The following is a 22,306-nucleotide window of genomic DNA, read 5'->3' as shown; positions in this document are numbered from 1 at the left end:
CATTATCTTTCAAATTAAAGTCCACATCAGCTTTCTTCCAAACAATACCCCGCTGTCCTAAGCAGGGATTTAGTATTTTGCAGACATGCTGCGTCCAAACTGCTTGATTTGACCGATGAAAAGAATTATTAGCATTAAAATACATATTCTGAAATAAACATCACCACCGTAACAGTGAAGACTTCAAAAGCTTTGCCGGGCGTCCAGCTGAGATCTATCACGCTGTGGGTAATACTGTTTAAATCAGTGCAGTGCATACACACACACCTGTGCCACGGGCAAACACACATTGCCAATACAGTGCCTTGAATACACACACACACACACAGACACACACACAGCTCTGACATGTCAATACGCATTAACACATGAGCTGCCACGTGTTCATGAACACAAACAGTTACTTTAGCTTGAGCAATGATCCACACTTTTACAGTATGCAGTAAAATGGCCTTCTCCCTACACACACACACACACACAGACACACACACACACACACACACAGTGAGTCAGTCATTTCTCTGGAAAGGGATGAATGCCGTCTTTGAAGCTGCAGCAGACCTACAATGTCAACCATTCCTGTGCTAACACAGGTGCTGCGGCTGCCGCTGCCGGAGAAGTCCACTGAAATGAATATTTTAGAGTACATGTAAATATTTGTAGATATATGAGTGTGTGTGTGTGTGTGTGTGTGTGTGTGTGTGTGTGTGTGTGTGTGTCCAGATGTGTGCTGATGTTAAACATATCAAAATACTTCCAGTCGGAAGGTACGTAAGCAACAGTTTCGTAATAACTAACAAACTGAGGCTTGTATACATTCGATGAATGAGGATTCTGAAACGAAAATACACAATCCTCGCTATAGATGTCGTCAAAATGTCCTGATTATTCTTTTTAAATTTGTTATCGCACTAATAATAAAGGCATGTGCCTCATTCCGCATTCTATAGCTACTGCAGAGGTTTATACAGTGGGACTGATTGTGTTGCTTGACATTTGTATGATCGTGTCCACATCTTTCTGTGGTTGTGAGGACAACTTTTGGATCAGTGTATTTGAGTGTTATTCTCTATCCTACTACACATTATATACACACAGTATACAAGTATCATAATCACCGGAGAAGCACATGGGTTCATTCAGAGTCCTGTGATCTGCATCACTGACTGCACATTGTCAACACACACTGCTAGAATGTGTTGTTTGAGTCCTATCACTATCACGCATTCGCCCAACGATGTCTTTGCAGGCTTTGTACTTGCTGTCTTTGTTCTTTGAGCTTCGTCAAACGCCGCTTCATGGAATTTACATGATGAAAACAACGTAAACACTACAAATCCTTCAGCGCCCTGAGTTCAATCTGGGGAATAAAACACTGTGGGGACTTTTATAAAGTGTTTTAAACCCAGTGCCCTTGAGCTTTGAAACAATGGCCTGGCACAAAGTTTCTGGCTCAAAAGGGCGTCAATGTCATTACTTACTGATCATGTGCTCTGGACTTAGTGCTAAGCTAATCAACTTGTCTTCTAACAATCGGAGCGCAGGGCCAATTCAATTCCAGCTGTCAAATGTAAAACAATTCAACTCAATACGGGACAGGCCAATTAGTCAGTTTGTTAGGAAGCCGAATATACAAAGAAAGTTTTTTTCTCTCCCCGGTTCGATAGCATAGAAATCCTGCGATCGATGGATTGTCAGCGGTTTCTTCCATTAGTGGTCGGCGGGCCGGCTCCACAATCCTCCAGCGCTCCGTGTCACAGACCACGTCTCTCACACCTCGCGCAGTCTGGTTCCCTCTGTCACTTTGTCAATGAAGGGGAATGGTTTCCATCAACCGGGCCTTTTAAGAGCGTGTGTGTGTCTCGCTAGTGTTGTAAAAACCAGCAGGGGCCGAGTGTGGGTTCAGCCTCCGTGCCTCCATCTACTCCTTTGTGCTAATGTACTGTAGCTACATGCACTAGAAAGTGATTGTGTGATTGTGTGTGTGTGTGTGTGTGTGTGTGTGTGTGTGTGTGTGTGTGTGTGTGTGTGTGTGTGTGTGTGTGTGTGTGTGTGTGTGTGTGTGTGTGTGTGTGTGTGTGTGTGTGTGTGTGTGTGTGTGTGTGTGTGTCACTAGCGTCTGCTCGTCTACATGTGACTCCAACCAAGCCTGTTGCCAAAGAAAACCCCAGACCTCTTCATCACCAGTTCATTAACACCACAACATGAAAGCTCTGTGGGGGACGCCGGGGGGGTCAGAGGTTTGCTCCACGTCCTCCTCACAACATAAAACACTAGATTGACCGGGTGGACGAGAGAGGGTGGGGGGGGGGAAGAGGTTGGACACAGGTGAGGAGTTTGAGTCGATTACAATTTGCTCCGATTTTATTTAAACAACAACTTTCCTGGGATTTGATCGTTTGAGAATAAAAATCTGGTTTCATATACGTTTACTCAAGCTGCTTCCAGACAGGCACTGAACGTTCTCCTGAAATTTCAGAGAAGCTGTATGAGAGAAGGCAAATGATAATATCTCAGGATGACAAAAGAGTTGTCATCCATGGAGAAGACGCAAACGAATGTCAAATGGTAAAGACGTTTTTGGATGATAAGGACCGACACCGGGATAGATAAAACCTAAAACATGTGATTTCTACAGCAGTATTTACACGTTATTATCCTGCCTCCTGCATATTCTAGTCAGGCAGCTAAATATTCTGGGCATGTTCCTGTTGTTGTGAAAGCGTCTGACCCTGAAAAAATCTCCTGCTGTGTTCTCCATATGCGAAAGACAAACTTTGGAAAATGTCTGAACCCAATTTTACGCACGAACTGCAGAAAAAGGCTTCAGGATATTTAAAAATCGCACAAATGTAAAAAAAAAATAAAAATATGATTTGTATAAACCCAGATAACCAGAGTTCATAATCAAATGAAGCACATTTTCAAATCCCGTTAATGCAAGTGGCCATTCAGGCACTTATCATTGCGGAGGGGAGAAAAATTGATGATGTGCCACATTCCTCCAATCCAGGATGCCAATCTCTGAGCCCAGCCTTTATCACCTGAGATGAAAGCCGAGGGGGGGGGGGCAGAGAGGCAGATTGGGCGGAGGGGTGAGGAGCGGTGGTGGTGGTGGCGGTGGGGGGGGAGACGGTGACGGGTGGAGAACGATTTTGCTGCTTTGTAGGCTGATCTGGTTCAATCCTTGTGGTGGTGCAGCGATTGAATTCCCATCCAAGCCTTTTTCCTTAAGAGGATTTGGGCTGGAGTGAGTCGGCCGGGCCACAGGACGGAGGAGCGCGAGGGGGGGAGGAACCCGTAATGGGATGATGGGAGCGATAGAGGAGGAAAGAGACACGGCTGCAGGAGCAACAGAAAGAGGAGGATTGAGGAGAATCGGCTGAAAAAGGAAATAAATAAGATCCAGCTCGGGTTATATGAATAAAGGGAAAGGTCAGGGATAAATCCTGCTCTCAGCCGAGGTGAACTTCTCATTGCTTCTTGATAATGCGTTAGCTATTTAAAGACTGGGAGGAGATAGAGAGAAAGGTTAATGAAATAAGTCACACACATTATGACTGTCAGAAGGAGAAGGAGGGACGTATAAGAGAGAAAAGAGACAGTGATGTTTTAAGGAATCAACAGAAGGAATAAAGAGGCAAAGGAGAGATGAGCGGCAGGTGGTGATCTATGATCCCATTATCCTGGGCTAATCCTGACCAGCAGTGAGCGTGCTAGTATGTGTACTGGCAGACACGTGTGTGTGTGTTTACGTTGTTGGCATGACACTCACCGAAGCATCAGGTCAACCTGTAACCAGATACGAGGGAGAAATGATGTGGCAACTAAACTGCAGGTACAGGGGTTCATTATTAAATTGGGTTTAATATGAAAGGTTTATTCGAAATTAGAAAAGGTAGGAAGGTCGCCAACATCTAAAGATTGTATAATTTTTTTTCTTTTTGTAATTTAGAATAAACGCTGGAGAATACTGGTGCAAAAATGAAGAAAAGCGTGGATACGGAACAAGAACTTTAACGGTAATGACAGGACAATTATATTTACAATAGCATCTATTCAGTCGGGCAAATTAGCCGTTTAGCCCGACCGGCGCTGTGAATCTCCACAAAAGGTTTGAACGCCACCATCGATTGGTCTCTTAAGCGGTTTCTCTTTTGTCCGTCTGCCCGACGTCAGAGGAGAAAACAGCGTCCGGTCCTCAGCTCGGGTCCACGAGGCGATGAAAGTCCGGTGTAAAGGTTTTGAGAAGCAGCAGGCAGCCGTCAAGAGCATGAGAGTTGGCAGCCGCCGAGTGCCGTCATCTTCAGGACAGTATGCACCGGGTTTTATTAATAGTCAGCTCGCCAGTGAGTCTGGGTCGCCATGTGTTTGTGTTCAAAGACACACTGTTCAGATTAGGAGCTGCAGAATGCATCAGAGACACCGGGCTGCACAACGAAGCAACATCCATAACTACTGCAATCAATCAACAGCAATATAACAAAGGTTTAATATATATTGATGGATCGCGGATTACATTGTGCAAACACAAGTCTCAGCTCGTAAAGACAAAGAGTTTAAAACCACAACCTTCACTCAGGAGCAATATTCAGCCCTTTGAACTGAGAAGAAATAATAATGTCACGTTTATCAAAAATATATATGTAAATTGTTTTAAAATCTTATTATAATTTGTGGCTGCATCGTCAAGCCATAATCACAGATAACCAGATATAGGAATTTTTCAGATTTCAGAAAAACAATAATATTATATGTAAAATGTAAATGCTTTTCATTTCTGCATTGTTTACTCTGTAAAATAAAACTATATGAATATTAATGTCTATCGAAGATTCATATCAGCTGATATTATTGGGCAGATTTAATTGTTTCCCGTTTCACTTCGACCAGATAACACAAACATTTAATACGACACGACCTGAATGAACATTAAGTCCCAGATCATCTCAATTGCAATCCCAGCACCACACAGCCACAGCAGTGTATGCGATTTTGCTTTAATGGTCCAGTGAGAGTCGGAGCATTGTTGTGTTTGAAGAGGATTTTCTCCTCTGGCTCTAATCCAGTCTGGGCCCCCGTGTCACATGATGATGATGCTGCTGCTGGACGGATGAATGACTGCTGCAGATGTAGATGTGCAGGTCATCACTGTGTTAAGCCTCAGGAGGAAAAACACACCAGTCCAAAGACGCTGTAATCCTGCTTTAATTATTTACCGGCCATAATGGTATCTGCATTTATGTTTGCTGATAAGAAAGGATGAAGATAAATTTATAGAAATCACAGAAGAAAAATGTAAATTTGTTTAAATCAAATTATTTATGATACATTTAATTGTTAAACTGTAAAATGTCAAGTCTCAATTATATTATTATTATTCTCAAAAGGGTTTGATAACGACATTTAGGAATTGAGAATCCTTGTTTAGTTCCTGCAGGACATTAAATATATATATTCAAGTGTTAATGCCAAATCCAGGGGTGCTCCATGTTAGCGAAAAAACATTCCATCGTTTATCTGATGATATGAGTTTAATATGAAAACTCAGTAATCTGAGTTTATCGACTCAAGGGTGGTATTTCCAAAAGTCACAGCGATTCCTCAGAGTTTAGCACCAAAATAACATCAGCTTCAGATCCTATCACTTAAAATTGAGATGGAAACTGATCCATTAAGGACGAGGAATTATTAAAACGCAGGAGTTCACTAGGGGAGCTGATTATCGACAGACATTTCTAGACGTGCAAAAATTGTGGATATACCCTTTAGCCAGATGTATTCGGAAAATCAGTAGAGAAGAGATTGGAAAAGTGTTTCCATGGTAAACCACGTCTGGGAGATGGGTGAGACGGGCAACATGTCTGTCTCCAGTCCGCTCTCGATGGGCTCGGGCACAAACACTGACTGGATCCAACGTGGGCAAAGCATGACTCACGTAATTACACATTAATGACACTAATTATGGGTGAAGAGCTGAGCTGCCTGCCAGACTCGGTGTAGGGTCCACAACCACACGCTCTTAACCTCTACTCTCCATCGCTACTTAAACTTTGAAGCAACATTTCTTCAAACCCTGACTAATGGAAATTCTTTCAATGTTTTCTTGGTGTTATAGGTTAAATTCCTGCAGGAGGTTTCGAGTAGTGCATGGCCCACCAACATGGAACTAGAGGAGCCACATGCTGAGGTTGGTAATTGCACAAGTTGGTAATGTGCACCCGTAAACCTGCTGAACCCTGTAAAACGGGGATTAGCCTAAACAACACGTTCCCCGACACTTCATTTGTGGCCAAAGCAACGATTGTTTATCTCGCTTTGGAAGAAGAAGAGCTTGAGATTCCAGGCACAGAGAGTAAAGCCTGCAGCCACAGGCCCCGGCTCCATCGCCACACTGTTACCTGTGTGGATAAACGGTGTTAGGAAGTCACCTGAGGTTAAGTTAGCACATGCTGAAGATTAGCCCGCTGCGGCTCCAGCGCACCTCTGAGCAGCGTAGGCCCACGCTAAATCGGACTTGGCATGCAAACAGCAGCCGGCGGCTCCACGTCTGTTCGGGTAATGGTATCGATGCCAGTTTGAATCGCTCACACGTCACAGAGGACCCAGGCAAACACAGCGGAATGTGGTTGATCTACAGGAAAATGATCTGCAAGAATTTCCTCAAAAAAACAATAAGCCATCTGAAGACGGGTGAAGGGATTTGTTGATATTTCAAAAACTAAATAATTAATTATCAAGACGAAAACAGGCTGGAAGCAGCCCATACTGCAGGTCTTTTAAAAAAGCTATATTCTATTGACACTATAATTAGTTTCTTAGCTATAAAAGCTTTAGATTGTGTGAGAAGACTTCATAACTTATTCTTGAATTCCTTTATCATACGACATTAAATTATGGAAAGTATTATCTGATCATGAGAAGCTTCAGATTGAATCTCTACTTCTTTACTTGCAGAGATATGTTGGAAAATTCATATTTATTGACCTTAACCTTCACGTTTGACCTTTAATCATCTGGAGATACCCTTGCAAATAATAAACCCATCACGTTTGGTGAAAATCCATCCATGCTTTGTTGAGTTACTTTGTACACACACCCACACACAGAGGCTGCACTGGGCGACTATTATGATTCGCTTGGAAGATTGTTTTGCACGTGCAGCAGCGATTCAGGCAAAACTCCAGATCTTTCTTTGCTTCATAAACCCCTGTATGGGAAATAACAAATGTGATTTTGTTTTGGAGAATACACCCCCTCCTTCTTAGGGATCAAACACCAATCACACAAAGAGCGAGCCCTTGTTGTGTACATGTGTGTTCGTCTCTGCACATGTGAGTGATGTTTGACAGACGCACCGCAGCTCCGTCCGCTCAGATCCGGTGCAAAACAAACGGCTCCACAACAAAAGGAGAAAACGCTTCCATGGTTCACACATGCAAACCAGCTGCTTGATGCATTCTTCTCTTATCAGCCCAACAACACAGAAGTAAACTCAGAAATATAGGTAGACAACTCTCATCGCTCTTGACAACATCCTAGGGTCCGTTACATGTCCAGCTCTGAAACGTCTGTAACTGAACAAGGCTTTTTTTTGTATTGTGTGGAATGAAAGATCGATTGAGGTTTTCATCCATAATATTGCAACAAAAATAATCTTGTCTTGCTTTCTTGGGGATATTGTGTCAGTGTGTTTTTTTTTGTAGCCTCTGGCTTCCATTTGAAAGTGATGAGGTGAAGTTCTCGTTCATGGTCCGTACTATGTAAATAATTTAATTCTGGGAACCAGAATAGGCCGGCACCTCTACAGTTAGGCTGCGTTCTCAATCTTTAATGACTTTGTGGAAGAATAAGCTGGGACTTTGAAGAAGTGCCAGTTATCAAGACAGAAAACACAATTTCAGCCGAGAGAACACATAATTAGCAGGAGCCCAATCTTTTCTTTTCTTTTTTTTGTGCGTTCTCTCCATTTTTGGACGCAGGACAGCGATCACTAACAAAACTCCTGCAGCTAAAAATGGCTTTTAATGCATCTGCCAAACCTCTGCTCCCGAGCTCGCAACACGGCCTTTCCCCAATTCTTTCCCTCAGCTGTAATTCTGCAAGAATGTGTGGTTTGTGCACACTGCAGTCTGGCTTCCCTGAAAGGTCTTGAAACAACACAAGATGCTGGCCGACTGACGCTCCACCCTGTGCTCCAGGTTTTAATTAACCACCACCTCCCTGGCTGATGGGCTGCTGGGGAGGCCCAGGTCTCAGAAGAGGCTTTGTGAGTGGTTGTAAGGGGAAAAAATTAGAGGATATGTTCGGACACTGCAATTGCAAATCACAGGGAACCTTTGAAAATAATAAAGAGGCTTTCGGACAAGCAGTAAAGTACGGACATTTTCCTGAAGATTACAAGAAGAACACAAATGTCTCTTCCGGCAAAACCTCTCGTAAAATGTCGTGAATATTCACAGCGAGCAAGTCGGTGTGTTGATCATGCCGCTAACACGCGATGGACGAGAAACTGGTAGAGGTGCCATAGTTGTCAAAGCTGCCAACTTGGGAAGACGATGAGATTCGAGAGCTTGTGGCGATAAGGGATGACATTTAAATTCTCAAACAAGTAGCAGGGACATAAATGTTTCTGTTGTAGGTCTGACCTGGAAATTCTCCATCTTTGGTCTCCGTATGTGAAAGGTTGAAACTTCGCCAAAATGTCTGAACCAATTTTCCAGACATTTTCTGGATGTTTTCATGTGTGAAAACAGAGATGAAACGCTGAGCTCTAATCGATGATATCTGGCAAAATAAAATAAAAAACTTCTGCCATGTTGTGGTGATACATTCCTTATTGAAGACAAAGAAAACCCCACCAGGGAACTTGTGTTTCCAGCCTGTTCTGCACTGCAGGTCTAAGAAAACGTGTCATAAAGCCTCTTGTGGAGTGCAACCACACTAAACAAAAGCCGAGGGGGAGCGTTGAGCAATCATCTTCAAAACAGGCATCTTCAATCGACTCCTCAGAGATGTGTGGGCAGCTCTGTCTGCCACACACACAGATGTGCTGAGGTCACAGGAGTTCATTAGATGCACATTGTAAAAGCGGGATGCCACAGCGTCGCTCCGCAAGATTACTGATAATGACTCTTAAAAGCATGAGAGAGGCAAAGTCACTGTGTATATGATAAGATAAAATGATTAAAGCCTCTTTTCTCATACACAGAAACATCAAAAATGTTCAGACATCCAGTTAAACACTATATTCCGCCAATTTATTATTCATCTTTCAACGTGTCAGAGGTCTCGGCAAACGGAATAATCAAACCGCTGCAGCTGAGGCCGGGATATTCAGAGTTTTCTTGCAACTTAATAGCTTTGTTGACTTTTCCCGTCTGGTAAACATCCTTGTCTCTTCCTCTATGGCCCTGGTTTGTCACACAGGTTTTGCTGAGCCCAAGCCGAGAGATTTTCTCAGCCTTTACGAAGACTCGAGAGAGAGAGAGAGAGAGAGCCGAAGCAGACGTTATAAAACTGTTTTCCTCTCCAGGACTGCTGAGGTGATCTTGAAGTGTAATGTCAGTGGAGATCCTGTGCAGGTTTGACTGGGCTCAACACCGTGACAGAAACTTCACTACGTCTCTCGGAAACACAGACAACGAATTTGATCATCGATTCATCCAATGGTTGAAGTCATTTGTCGCTGCAGAGAAGCCAAGAATTACTTAGTTCTGGCTGGAAAAATAAAGATCTGGCACAGCGCTCTTGCTCAGCATCAAAACATATCGATCATACGGACGTTTCCATGAAGGTCCAGAGGGACGAATGTTCGGATGATCAATAAGCTTTTGATGCTGAGCAAGAGCAGAGTGTGGAATCTCTTCTCAAGGCTCAAGCGACATTTTCCAATGCACGTGCACCTGAGACTGACGGATGTGCAAATATCTCCCTTGAATAAGTTCAACGAAAAAAGCTCTTGTAAGCCGAGTGGATTTCCTCCCTCAAAAAATAAAAGAAAACATCTGGAAAACCAATCTAAACATATTTTAATTCCAACATCTGTTACAGTATTCTTTCTGTCTGCCTTTGTTAGCCCACTGCTACAGTTACATGCTCCTTAACCAGATGACAGCCCACCATGATGTAACCCGTTGGCTTGTGAAACTCCATTTTTGAAGCCCAGAGTCTGGCATTTTGGGTTTTGGAAACTAGTAACAACCATATTTAGATCCTTCTCTCAAGGCTTCTATAGAAATTAATATCATTTTGCAACCAGTGGAGTCGCCCTCATGGTCTTAACGCAACCAATGGTCCATCAGTGGGATAACCGGTAAAAACCTGTATGGGAGACAATCACTTATGTTACTGAAAAGTTGTGAAGCTTTGAGGCTTTAAGCTGCTTAAAGCTTTGGCAGATCCTTCATTCTCTTTATATCCGCTGTTTAATTCTTCGGGATGAATCTGAAAAACCCCTGTAGAGGCTCCAGTGTCTTCAGGAGGACAGAGAGGACGTCCTGCGGAGTCTGGAGAGTCACGGGGGTGCAGCCACTTCCTCTCTCCGCCACCCAGTGACTCCATTAAAGAAATTATCACCATCAAAGTAATCAAGCTTTGCTCCCTGCCACGCCAGCCTCCATTATAACCATGAAAACCGGTTTAACCGTCGCATGGAAGCGATTCGGATTAGAAGTGAAAGCAGTGACCTTGGCTGATGCTTCTGTCAAAAGGGCTTATTTTTTGGGGGGGGAAGGAGCTGGAGCCCGGGAGGATGGAAGAAAGCAGAAGACAGAGTGTCACTGAGGACAACGTGAAAAAAGCTCAGTTTGTCCTCAAAAGTCCAATTGAGTGAAGTGTATTTAATGTGGAAGTTTTAATGTGCTTAGAATTTTATGGGTTTATTCAGTTTCCAATATCCAAACCCCAAGTGCAGCAAAGCCGGCAACCTACAAGAAGTCAACCATGCAGAAATAGAGTCCCAGTAAAGGGGTTCAAAAGGTCAACTGCAGTACCTGACTGCAGTAATGACACATTTGGACTGGCGCTGTCTGTTTGCCTGAGAGATCCGTCCAATGAGAACGTTCCACCCATCAAGAGTGCCGTGTGGCCGGGCACCGGAATGGAGAGCGCCCCGTAATGAGCGAGTCGGCGGTATTTGCATTCAAAATCAAAATGGATTCCATCTGACACGGTTTCACTCATCTAAAGCCTCTCAGGGCGGAATAATAAACCCAATCCCTCGGCGTAATGGAGGAGCGGCTGCCGGGGGGGCCGGGGGGGGCGCTGTGTGCCACGTCGGGCTCGGCTGAGAGGGGTTTACAGTCGGTGTGGAGATCACAGATGGCTGTTAACAGAATGCATTAGTAAAGATTAACTCGCCTGGTGGAGTCGCCTCTTTAGAGCCTGTGATCATGTTAACAGCCACGACACTACGACTGTATGAGGCCTCATTAGATTTGGATTTGTTTCTTCTTTTTTTGTAAATGCCGCAACAAACTGGTAATATAAATATATTTGCATAATGTGGAACATCTGCAGAAGTCAGGATGTTGATGATTATGTTTTTGGCACATTTTTGCTGTTGTTTATCATTTTTCCATTCCTGTAGGACGACTACATGTTGAGTCGGTTGATCAACAGCTACAATGGCAAATATTTGAAAGTTTCAGCTCATGCAATGTGAAGTTTAGCTTTTGTCTTTATCTTTAGTGATAATTAACTGGATCAACAACTAATTTAAATGAGTTTCTTTCTTGAAGCAAAGCACAACTTTTAATAAAAAACGAAAACACAGCATTGCTCAGTTTTGAACTCACTACGACCAGTAGCCGTTTTCTTCATATTCCTAAATTATGTTTGTCCAACCACTCCTCACTTTATCTATATTTAGATGTTTAGAAAGAACCATCATCATGCCACAATCCCCATATGTGAGGCCACTGTTCAGCAAATATCCTTTCTTACCACATCTGATGTTCTTCTGGAAAAGAAATGCTGTATCATTGTAAAATGAAAGCAAACAAAACTGGAAAAACAATCATATAAAGCCCTGTACACGTTGGTGTTATTTTCCATAGTGTAGCAGAAAGAGAATAAAGCAATAGAAACATTGAGGCTATGGAGATTAATGCTCCGTTCACAGGAGGAGCTCTGTTCACAGGTGTTACTTTTTCCACAGTATTTTTTTGTGAGGAGAAAAAAAAAGAAAGGAAGATGAACGTCTCCACAGCTCCCACCTGTTTTCTCAGACTAAAGACTATAAATTAGATTCAGACTTGGTGTGAAATGAGCCTCAGTCTGATCCTCGGTAGCAAACGAAACTCAACTCCAAGCGTTATTTTTTTTTTCCTGCTCTGAGCTCATTCGCTGTGACAGAGTGACTCACTGTCTGGACCGGTTTGATAGTGCGGTCAGAGTTTAGGCTTTCAAACATCGGACGTCTGCCACAACAGCTCACGGGAACATCTGGATACGGATCTGAGGTCTTGATACGACAGTTCCTCCGAATCAAAACAAGGAAATGAGGTAAACCTTTGCAGAGTCAGCCGTCGCCACTGCCTTTGAAATTAAAGTGAGATTAAAAAACTAGGATGTGAAAATACACGTTTAGGGGAAGAATGCACATCCGAGCGAGGAATCAAAAAGCTTATTATTAAATAGCATGTTATGCGCTCATGAGGAAATCATTGAAAGGTTGAAGTACTCAGGAGACGACAGGAAAGGGGAGTTCAAACTAAAACTAGGCCAGCCATGTTTCCAAAGTTCTAAGTTCTCTAAGTGCTTGCCAGAGGAGCACGGACGACAAGGCATAAACCTAACAGCTAAAAGTAAAACACTCTTGTCAGTGGAAGAAGACTTCACACAGCACCAGACATTTAGAGGGTAAAGTGCTATGTGGGGATTTGACTAATAAATGTCCCACTCCAGCTCATCAGCTTTCCTAAATACCCTCTGGAATCCCTGCGTTCTTCCCATGGAAACGGCTCTAAACTGAGCGACTGCACGCAGTATAATTTGCGGTTGGTGATACACCCTGCACAGAAAGCCTGATTTACACCCTCCGGCTCGTTCAGCGCTGTTTTGACTCGAGACGAGGGAGAAATAATGGGAAGTACAGACATTAGCAGCACATTTCTGTGCTCGGTGGAATGGGGCAGATATCAATTTGGCGCCTTTAGAGACGATAAAGCCCAATCGTAAATATGAGTGAGCACAGATGTGTTAAATGTGCCTTGCCCTTTTCCACAGCGATCTCGGGAGTTGGATGGAAAGAGCTCGTTGACATCATTGGCTTCAGATACCCGCCATTTTTCTTGGATCGCACACAGATGGAACAAGTTTCGGATCTGGAGTCACCGTCTGTGCCGCAGAACCAAGTCGACCAGGACGGTTTCACAAGCTGCGTTCGATTTCACTTTATCCTTTAACGAGCAGAGCAACAAAACTTGAACCGACCACATTCTCCCCTAAAGACATTTAATACAGCTGTAAAGGAAAAGCGTTGATCTTAGATGGAGTAATCTGTGAGCGGTCCCATGTCAGAATTTAAGATTTACATAACTTGCAGCAACGATGCCTGTTGATCATTTAATGCTATGAATTAGACAATACAGCAATAAGATGGGTTTGGATAATAAAAATCTCAAGCTGGTAATACTGTCTCTCCCCTTCCAGCCAATCAAGCTGCAGGAAATAGCCTTCAGTTCCTGTTTTTGCAGAAGATTATGATGTCGAAAGTTCGTATATAAATTGTTATCACTTTATCGGTGTACCATATTAGATATTTATCTGAAGAAAATAAATTAAGTTCTTCTTAGGTCAAAATGACCTTGACTTTTGACCTCTAGACCATCTTTGAGCCCGGGTGAAAGTTTGTGTATCACCAACAACAACCAAATGGGAATATTCACCATGTGCTCTTCTGTTCCTGAGTTATGGTGTGGAAAAATAATCAGGAAAGTGCTTTTTGCAAAACTTGGTCACAGTGAAAATCTAATCGGTTCAACTGCAAAGATCTTCGAATTTGAAGAATGTCCTGAAATATCAACCCAAAATCATTCATCAGTCCTGTAAACACTCAGCTATTTGCTTTGTGAAGTGGGAGACATTTTTTCAAAAGCCCTAACCACAACTCGTAAGATCATTTTTCCAATATTACTCAATTTGAGTCAAATAAACATCTTTATCCCGTTTCTTCATCCCTGCTCCAGACTCCATTTGGGTTTTATGGAGCCACTTTGGTATTAAAGTGTGACCGAGGTTTACGAGAGCAATTAAAGGCTACAACCCGAACAATAATGAGGCTATAGTGTCGTTTAGATACCATGAGATTGTTAGTGGTTGAAAAGATGCTTTGACTCAAATGCACAAATTAACTGATGTCATGTTGGTTTAAGATTAGAAGTGAAAAACAGATCAATCAACTGTGCTACTACTTTAATGAACAATTAATAATTTGAAGTCATTTTCTAGCAGCTTTTCAAGTCGGCGTTTAAAAATAGATGTGACTGTCGATCTGACAAAACAAATTATTTAAAGACAAAAAAGCGAACGCACAAAACACCTCTCAACGTATTCCTACAAATTCCCAACTGCTCACTAAGCCGCCCAGTCTGGCAGTCACATAACCAAAACACCATCAGTGTCTCCCTGTTTACCACATGGCTCTGCATCCGTCACCCCCCCCCCCCCCCCGCTGGGTGAGACGCTCTTCACACCTCACACAGCGACGCACAGCCTGGGAAAACCTGAACAACCAAAAGGGGAGGTAGGGGAGGTTCGCACTCTCCCCTCCAAACTCCCTCTTTCCTTCATCTCTCCTTTCTTTTTCCCCCTTGCTGGCTGAATCTGGAAGGCAGCGGGGTAGTTAAAGACAGAAAGAGAAGGAGAGAGAAAGAAAGAAAGAAAGAAAGAGGGGAAGAAAACAGACGTCCTGACACAGGGCTTTCCCCCATTTCTCTTTGTCACCACCACCACCACAATCCCCCCCACCACCACAGTGCTGCCAAGGAAGTTTCCATTTGCTAAGCTAATTAAAATTGAAGAAAACCCAGAATAAAGAGGGTGGGAAAAGAGGAAGAAAGAGAAAGAAGTAATGGCCGGGGTCTGCTGCGTCTAAATATTTTCACCCTGATTGCCACATGCAGGTTTTGGTCGTCTGATAGGTCTGATGGCAAGTGAGACACACACACACACATATCCAGAGTCATTTAAAAAAGTGGGGACACACACAAACACATGCGCAGTCAACAGACTATTTGTGAGTCTTTACTAGTTTGCACGGGTCGCTGCCAAAGTACGAGCCTCTTCCAGAACTCGTCAACAAGAGAGAGGAGGAGGAGGTGGAAGGAGGAGGAAGAGAGAGAGGGAGAGATGGGAGGGGGGGCAGTTTCTTTCAAACACACATACGTCCTGCAGATGTTAGACAACTCACATGTTAATGGAAGGGGGGGTGAAAAGAAAAAAATAAGGGGTGCATCTTGTGTGTGGGAGGAAAAACCGGAGAATGAATACATCCTTTGCCTTCATTCCTTCCAGCTGCCGGAGAGGAAATATTGTGCCACTGTTCTCAGACTTCGTCCAACACACTGTGGCAATGACAGGCAGCGGATTGACCACGCTGCCACAGAGACGTGGCAAGATGGTGGGTGATGTCATTCAGGGGTCCGTATGTGCAAATGCGGCTACATCTTCACTGCTACGTTTTTTATTTGAATTATTTATTCAATTCTCTGGCAACCACACTCCAGAGTTGGAGAGTTTAAAATCTCCAGGTTAGCGTTGTAGTCTGGTCGAGGAGAAACTGAAGTTTGGACACGATGACGTAGAAAGTGATTTGGTCTTTTCGGGCATGACGTAGCCTTCTCCGATTCGTCAGGCTCCTGTCACATGACCCACCCCCCCTTCCAGAAGAACACAACCTGTGCAATATGCGACAACTCCTGTGTGCAGTGACAATGCGTTTTCAGGTGTATTCGTTTGGGGCTAAAACGCTGGTGTGGACAGATATCGTTTTAGTTAGAAAACACTGTATGGTTGTCGCTAAAGACTCTGAGGCAATGACAGGAAAGATGACTCAACACACAAAGGGGGGGGGGGTAGGCATGAGACCTTGTGTGCAAATGTGTCTATATCTGCCCGTGCACGTGGCTGAGTGGTGACAAAACAAGAGTTCATGCGTGGACACAGATGGATTCAGAGGGAGAGTGGGAGAGAGGAGGGGTTTGGGTGCTTTCAGTGGTCCAGCAGCAGCGAGTGAGCGAGTGGCCTCCTGCCTTCTGTAGAATCCATTAGTGATTGCATAATGCCAGGCAGACAGGAACAGAGTGAATGCACCCCCCCCCCCGAAGGAGACGAACAAGAGCAAGGAGGAAGAAATTTGCTTTCCCCCCCCCACGTGTGTGTCAGAGGTGGATTTATGAGCGGACATAAGGACACAGATAAAGCGGTGGCTCTGCAGGAGGAGCAGGTTGTGTCGTCACTTTGAGGAATTCTAGGTTAATGCAAAAATAAAAGAGCATCATTAAATATAGAGGAGGAGGAGCAGTCACACGTCTCCTCCCATCTCCTCCTTCCACCTCCTTTCACTTCTCTGCTCCCTCGCTCCCCTTTCATACCCTCACATCCTTTATCTCATCGTTGTTTTTTATCCTCTCGTGTTTTGCTCCTCCGTTTATACTCTCGAATAAAGAGCGACGGGAAAAATAGGCCGAACATTTGCTAAACCCGCCGCTGATGAGCAATTCACTTAATCATCGTGAAGTGGATTGGAGACAGAGTGCTCAGGTTGAAGGATGCTGCTTCTATCGCTGCAGAATGAGACGAACATTAACCGATGTATAGGCCTCATTCAGGATCTGAAGGCCGCGTGGAATGCAGCAGAAATAAGTAAAGTGTTGCATTCAGTTCTAAAAAGCCTTGGAGAGTGTGAGGAGGATTTAAAAAAAAGAAAACCTCTAGAGCCTTGGACACATAACATGCTTTCAGGATTCATACAACCTTCATATCAATCCACCAGAAAGGAAATAGGAGTGTGAGTTATTTTGTACTTGGTACATCTGAAGAACGAATGATGTCTGCAGGTGTGTGTGTGTGTGTGTGTGTGTGTGTGTGTGTGTGTGTGTGTGTGTGTGTGTGTGTGTGTGTGTGTGTGTGTGTGTGTGTGTGTGTGTGTGTGTGTGTGTGTGTGTGTGTGTGTGTGTGTGTGTGTGTGTGTGTGTGTGTGTGTGTTTTGCAAGAGAGCTGATGTGCGTCGTCTGTAAAAAAAAAGGTTCAAGTTGAGAGGAAGGTCGGCGTTTGCTGTTCATTTCATTAGCAGCGAATCAGCAGGTGCAAAAAACTAGCTCTCAGGTCGGAAGAGGAAACTCAAATAGCGCTGTGAGACTCAGATAACACAACCCGACAACACACAACCCGACAACACACAACCCGACAACACACAACCTGCACCTTCACCCCCACCTCTGCCTTCGGAAAAGCCATCAAGAGCTTCCGACTTGAAGTCCCGGGCTTTGGCCTCTTCACCCTTGGAATAATATAAGGCTTCCCCCCCCCCCCCTCTCTCTCTCTCTCTCTTTCTCTTTGACCATCCGAGGGCACTTCATCACAGCGACCCGACCTCACTCGCCCTTTTGAAGAAAAGACTATAAGACGCAGCTTTGGCCCTGCATCATCCTGGCGGTCATGTGGGTCAGGCCAGAACAAACGCCGGGTTTGAAAAACACAAACAGATGTGTGGAATCTTTTCTTTTGTCGTCTCTGAAAATCCCCTGAGCCTCGGACATTCCAAGCAACGTCTCCCCTCCCGCCGGCCCACTTCCCTCCGCCTAACCCTGTTCCATCACGCTCCAGTTTTTTTTTTTCACCTCCTCCGAAGCCCAGACCAAATCCAGACTCACCATCCCCACCCCCCGCCACCCGCCCCTCCACCCACCACCCACCTACCACCCTCCGCCGTCTGAAGTGATTCCTCTAAGTGCGGCATCCAGAGTGCGAGACGGCACGCAGAACCCTCCCGTAAATCACAAGATGTAAAAAAGGAGGTGAGCAAACACCCACGCTTCCCACCATAACATGACACAAATTACAGACCCGGGACATCTGGTGAGTGGCGTGCACCAAAACACGGCGGGGGTGGGGACGAGCTCGGCGAGCGCCACTGCCAAACTCTTCCTCCTCGGTGGCAAAAGTTCTTGGACGCAGAGGATTGAAGAAACGTCACCGAGAGCAAACGATCACAGCTTCATGTTCACTACAAGTGGAGATCACCGGAAAAGAGATAGGATAACCAAACAGCAGCGTAGCTTTGCTAGTGAGGATGCAAATAAACCAAAAGGCAAAATTAATAAACGGAGATCAAAAGACCCCCTTCACCTCAGCCATAAACATTTTTGCCCACACCACCAGGCTCAGAGACACTTTCGTCCCCCAGACCATAAGACTTTTAAACTCCTCTGAACTGCAATAACTCCACCAAACCACCACACTGGCATATTTGCACCAGCACCGTAATAAGCATATTTTAATATTTGCACTACTGCACAGATTGAACTATTGTTGTTTAACTTTTCTCTCTAATCTGCACGTTAGCACCGCACGTGCCCATAACTCTGTTACTGTATACATTTTTATTCTATTTTATTCTATTTTGTTATATATTGTTGTTTTTATATGGTTGTTTTATGTTCACTGCACCAATGACACCAAGGCAATTTCCTGTATGTGCAAATATACTTGGCAAATAAAAGAATTCTGATTCTGATTCTGATAAAGATATATATTTAGATATATATATTTTATTTTCCATTTTAAATTTTTGATATTCTATTTTATTCTATTTCATTGATATTCTATTTTATACTATTTCTATTTTTATTGAATTTTTTTGGTTGAAATTACTGAGCATTGCTTAAAGAGAGCCTGTGACCCAAGTATTTCATTGCCAGCGACTGCTTCATGTTATCTCTGTGCATTTGACAATAAAAATCTTGAATCTTGAATCTAAATGTTATGTAGACACGAACACTGACATCATCCCGTTTATGATCTTTTAGGAATGTGACAAAGACAGAACAGTTCTCCTGCTCGGTGGTGAAATCATTTCCTGAAGCTGGTTTCATCTCTACCTTTTTCAAAAGAGCTGCTTGGAGTTGCGATACATCTCTATGATGTGACGGGATAATTAAACCACAGAGCGATGGGCCTGGAGCAGGTTATCAAACACACACTTGTCAACACCAGTGCAAGTATTGACAATCAATGTCATGTGTGCCTTTCCACTCAGGCCTCCGGGGGGGGGGGGGCAGACACAGGGGAGGAAAGTATTGATGAGGTGAGAGTGTGTGCGTGTTCGGTCTGTGTCATCCAAGTCGGTTTTGATGTCTGGAAACGAGTTTGTCTCGGGTCAGACTAGGTCACGACAACAGGAAGAGATCGGGACATTCAGGTGAGGGGCGGAGCCTGGGTGGAGGAGGAGGAGGCAATGATGAGTTATCGCCAAACGCTATCGACTGGCGTTGTCTTTCCAAGTTGACGACAGCCTTCTGCATGTATGACAGCTCCTTTCACATGTGTCGCGTGATAGAAACTTGGTCAACACATCCATTGGTTCTGAACAACAGCCTGACCTCAGTGCATGTCTGAAAGTAGATATAGATGATCAGGATGCTAGTGAAGCTTACCCTCAAAACTTAGATAACCCCTTCAAATAAACAACTTCAAACTTTTCCAATTTGAAAAATCCTACTTTGAAGCGACCCATAGAACATCCACCTAACATTTTACCTTTGTGAGACTTTGAGCTGCTGTTGACACTGTGTCAGGAAAACAATTTGCTCAACACTATTTCCTGAGGCTGTGATTTGCAGCAGAGAAGCAGGTTGGGCCGTTTCAGTTCAATGAAGAACTCAAGTGTCTGGTATAAAAAAAGAAAGTATTCCGTGGTGACCTCATGCAAAATAATGACTCATTAGAACAACAGTGTCTGAATCAGCTAATTGGACGAGCGGCTGCTACAGAGGAGGCGGCGCCGCGCCAAGCGACGTGTCACAGCCCACAGAGAAACAACAGGAGGGGACAATAATGACAGGGGTTGCACATGGAAGTGCCAAAATCTGTCAGAGCGACAACACGGGCAATTTGCACAGAGCTGATGCACGCAGAGCTGGAAGAGCTGCAACCCTGGACCTGAAGAGAGAGGGATGAGGCAATGAGACGAGTATGGATTTTAAATCAGAGCGCTCTTGAATGGGAGGAAAATTGAGAATGAAATTGTGGGATGTAGCTCGGTGGGGGAACTGCTTTTCATTTTGAAATGTCACAGTCATTCAACACTTTGCGACCAGGAGGCAGACGACAGAAAAGATTCATCCACGACTGATGACATTTACTCAGTCGATCTGTTTCAATGAGCGTGAACCTGCAGGACTGTCACATGGATGCAGCTGTAATACTCCTGTTTACTCACTAAGAATCACATCCTTCATTTCAGATGTCAAACTATGGGTCCGCACATGCAAAAAAAGATATTAACAATAACCAGCATGTGGAGTCAACTTTAACTGTGTCAAAAACCAAAGTAAACTGAAGCTGAACTGATATGGAAGTAGTGAGAGAAGCACATCGACCTCTGCAGGATCTTTCTGAGCATGTCAGACATATTTTAACATCTTAAACAGGGCGATAAAATAATATCAATAATTGTCACATATAGTTCTAATCGATGGCAATATTACAAAAGACAGATATATGTAAATAGATATAAGTGATCTATAAGTCAGACTGTTATACAAGTTTGTCATTGTCTGAATAAGAGTTTTAAACCAACAACCTTTGACTCAAGGGACAAAAACTTTGTATTTAAACTTCAGAGGAATAATCATGCAACAATGATCACGATAATTATCAACATCGGGTGTTGTGAACGTTTTTAATCTTGCAGTGAAGATGACTTTGTGATGTGGCAGCAGTGAGCTGGGATTCCACGACCACATCAGGTCCAAACCAAACAGTCAAATCACAGTTTTTTCATCAGAGGACACAAAGAGTGGAGGCACGAGCACGTGAAAACAGCCAAACATTATTTTAGCAATACAGCAAAAGTCCATTAATATGAATCGATATGAAACTTAATTGAGCTAAATCTCAGATGTATATGAGGAGTTAAAAACCACAACCTTCACTCAAGGGCCAAAAAAACTGTCTAAAAACTTCAAAGGAAAAACAATGTAACAATTTATCGCTACAATCGTCGAGATGAACGTTTTGATCTTCACATAATCTGTGGCCACGTCGTCCAGCTCTTAATCTGAAAGGACCTGAGGACACTGATTTCAGTGGAAGTGTGAACTGGCAGCAACCACACACACACACACAACCACACACATACACACGGACACACACACAGTTCAATCCCTGGTCTTTCCATCAGAGGACACGTTGCAGGATCTTTTTCTTTTTGCAGAGAATCGCGTTGAAAGCAAATGAAAAACAACCTGCAACTGTATCGAGGCGAATAAAAGAAGTAGCAGTGAGTGGACCCCCCCCCCCCTCTACCAACAACACACACACTTTCAACTTTGCTCTACCCCCCCCCTCAAAAGAAGCACTCACCCTTTCCCCGGAGAGGACGGCAGCGAGGCCGAGGGTCAAAATTATCCAAACGTTCCTCATTATTCCTCTGAACGATTCAGTGAAAAAACGCGTTAAAATGTCAAATGTCTCCCCCTCTTCTTCTTCCTCTTCTCCTTCTTCTCCTTCTTCTTCTCCTGCTCCAGCCGCTTCTCTCTCTCTCTGGATCCACCGGATACGTGTTGCGTTTTGGGGGATATTCCTCCTCCTCCTCCTCTCTCCCGACACTTCTTCTTCTCCTTCTCCTGCTTCCTTTACTCCTTCTTCTTCTCCTGCTTCTCTTTGTTTTTGTTTCAGTGACAGAGTTTAAATAAAGATCTCTGTTCAATCTGCAAAGTCCTCCGCGTGCTGCGTGGTGTCACTGAGATCTGCTGGAGCCGCACGCCGCTCTACTCTCTCTCTCTCTCTCTCTCTCTCTCTCTCTCTCTCTCTCTCTCTCTCTCTCTCTCTCTCTCTCTCTCTCTCTCTCTCTCTCTCTGTCTCTCTCTCTCTCTCTCTTCACCTCTCTCTCGCTCTCTCTCTCTCTGCCTCTCTCTCTCTGCCTCTCTCTCTCTCTCTGCCTCTCTCTCTCTCTCTCTCCCTGTCTCTCTCCCTTGCTCTCTCTTTCTCGCTCTCTCCCTCCCTCTCTCTTCAACAAAAGTACCCCCCCACACACACACAGTAATCATAACAAACCAATTAGGTGGTTTATTGGCAA

At 44.0% G+C, this 22,306-nt stretch overlaps 1 protein-coding gene across 1 annotated transcript in view; it reads right to left on the bottom strand.

Moving 5' to 3' along the window:
• The window catches only part of sdc2 (syndecan 2), a 45,461-nt gene extending 23,464 nt beyond the window's left edge, over positions 1-21,997 (bottom strand). Inside the window, exon 1 of the mRNA XM_061092890.1 lies at positions 21,592-21,997. Within this exon, the coding sequence (XP_060948873.1) occupies positions 21,592-21,651 (60 nt within the window). The 5' untranslated portion in view covers positions 21,652-21,997. The remainder of the gene's footprint in view (positions 1-21,591) is intronic.
• Between the last annotated feature and the right edge of the window lie 309 nt (positions 21,998-22,306).

The sequence above is a fragment of the Limanda limanda genome, chromosome 19, assembly GCF_963576545.1.
Source record: "Limanda limanda chromosome 19, fLimLim1.1, whole genome shotgun sequence".
NCBI lineage: Eukaryota > Metazoa > Chordata > Actinopteri > Pleuronectiformes > Pleuronectidae > Limanda > Limanda limanda.
Note: the sequence above shows the minus strand (reverse complement) of the source record. Positions and strands in the feature narration are given on the sequence as shown.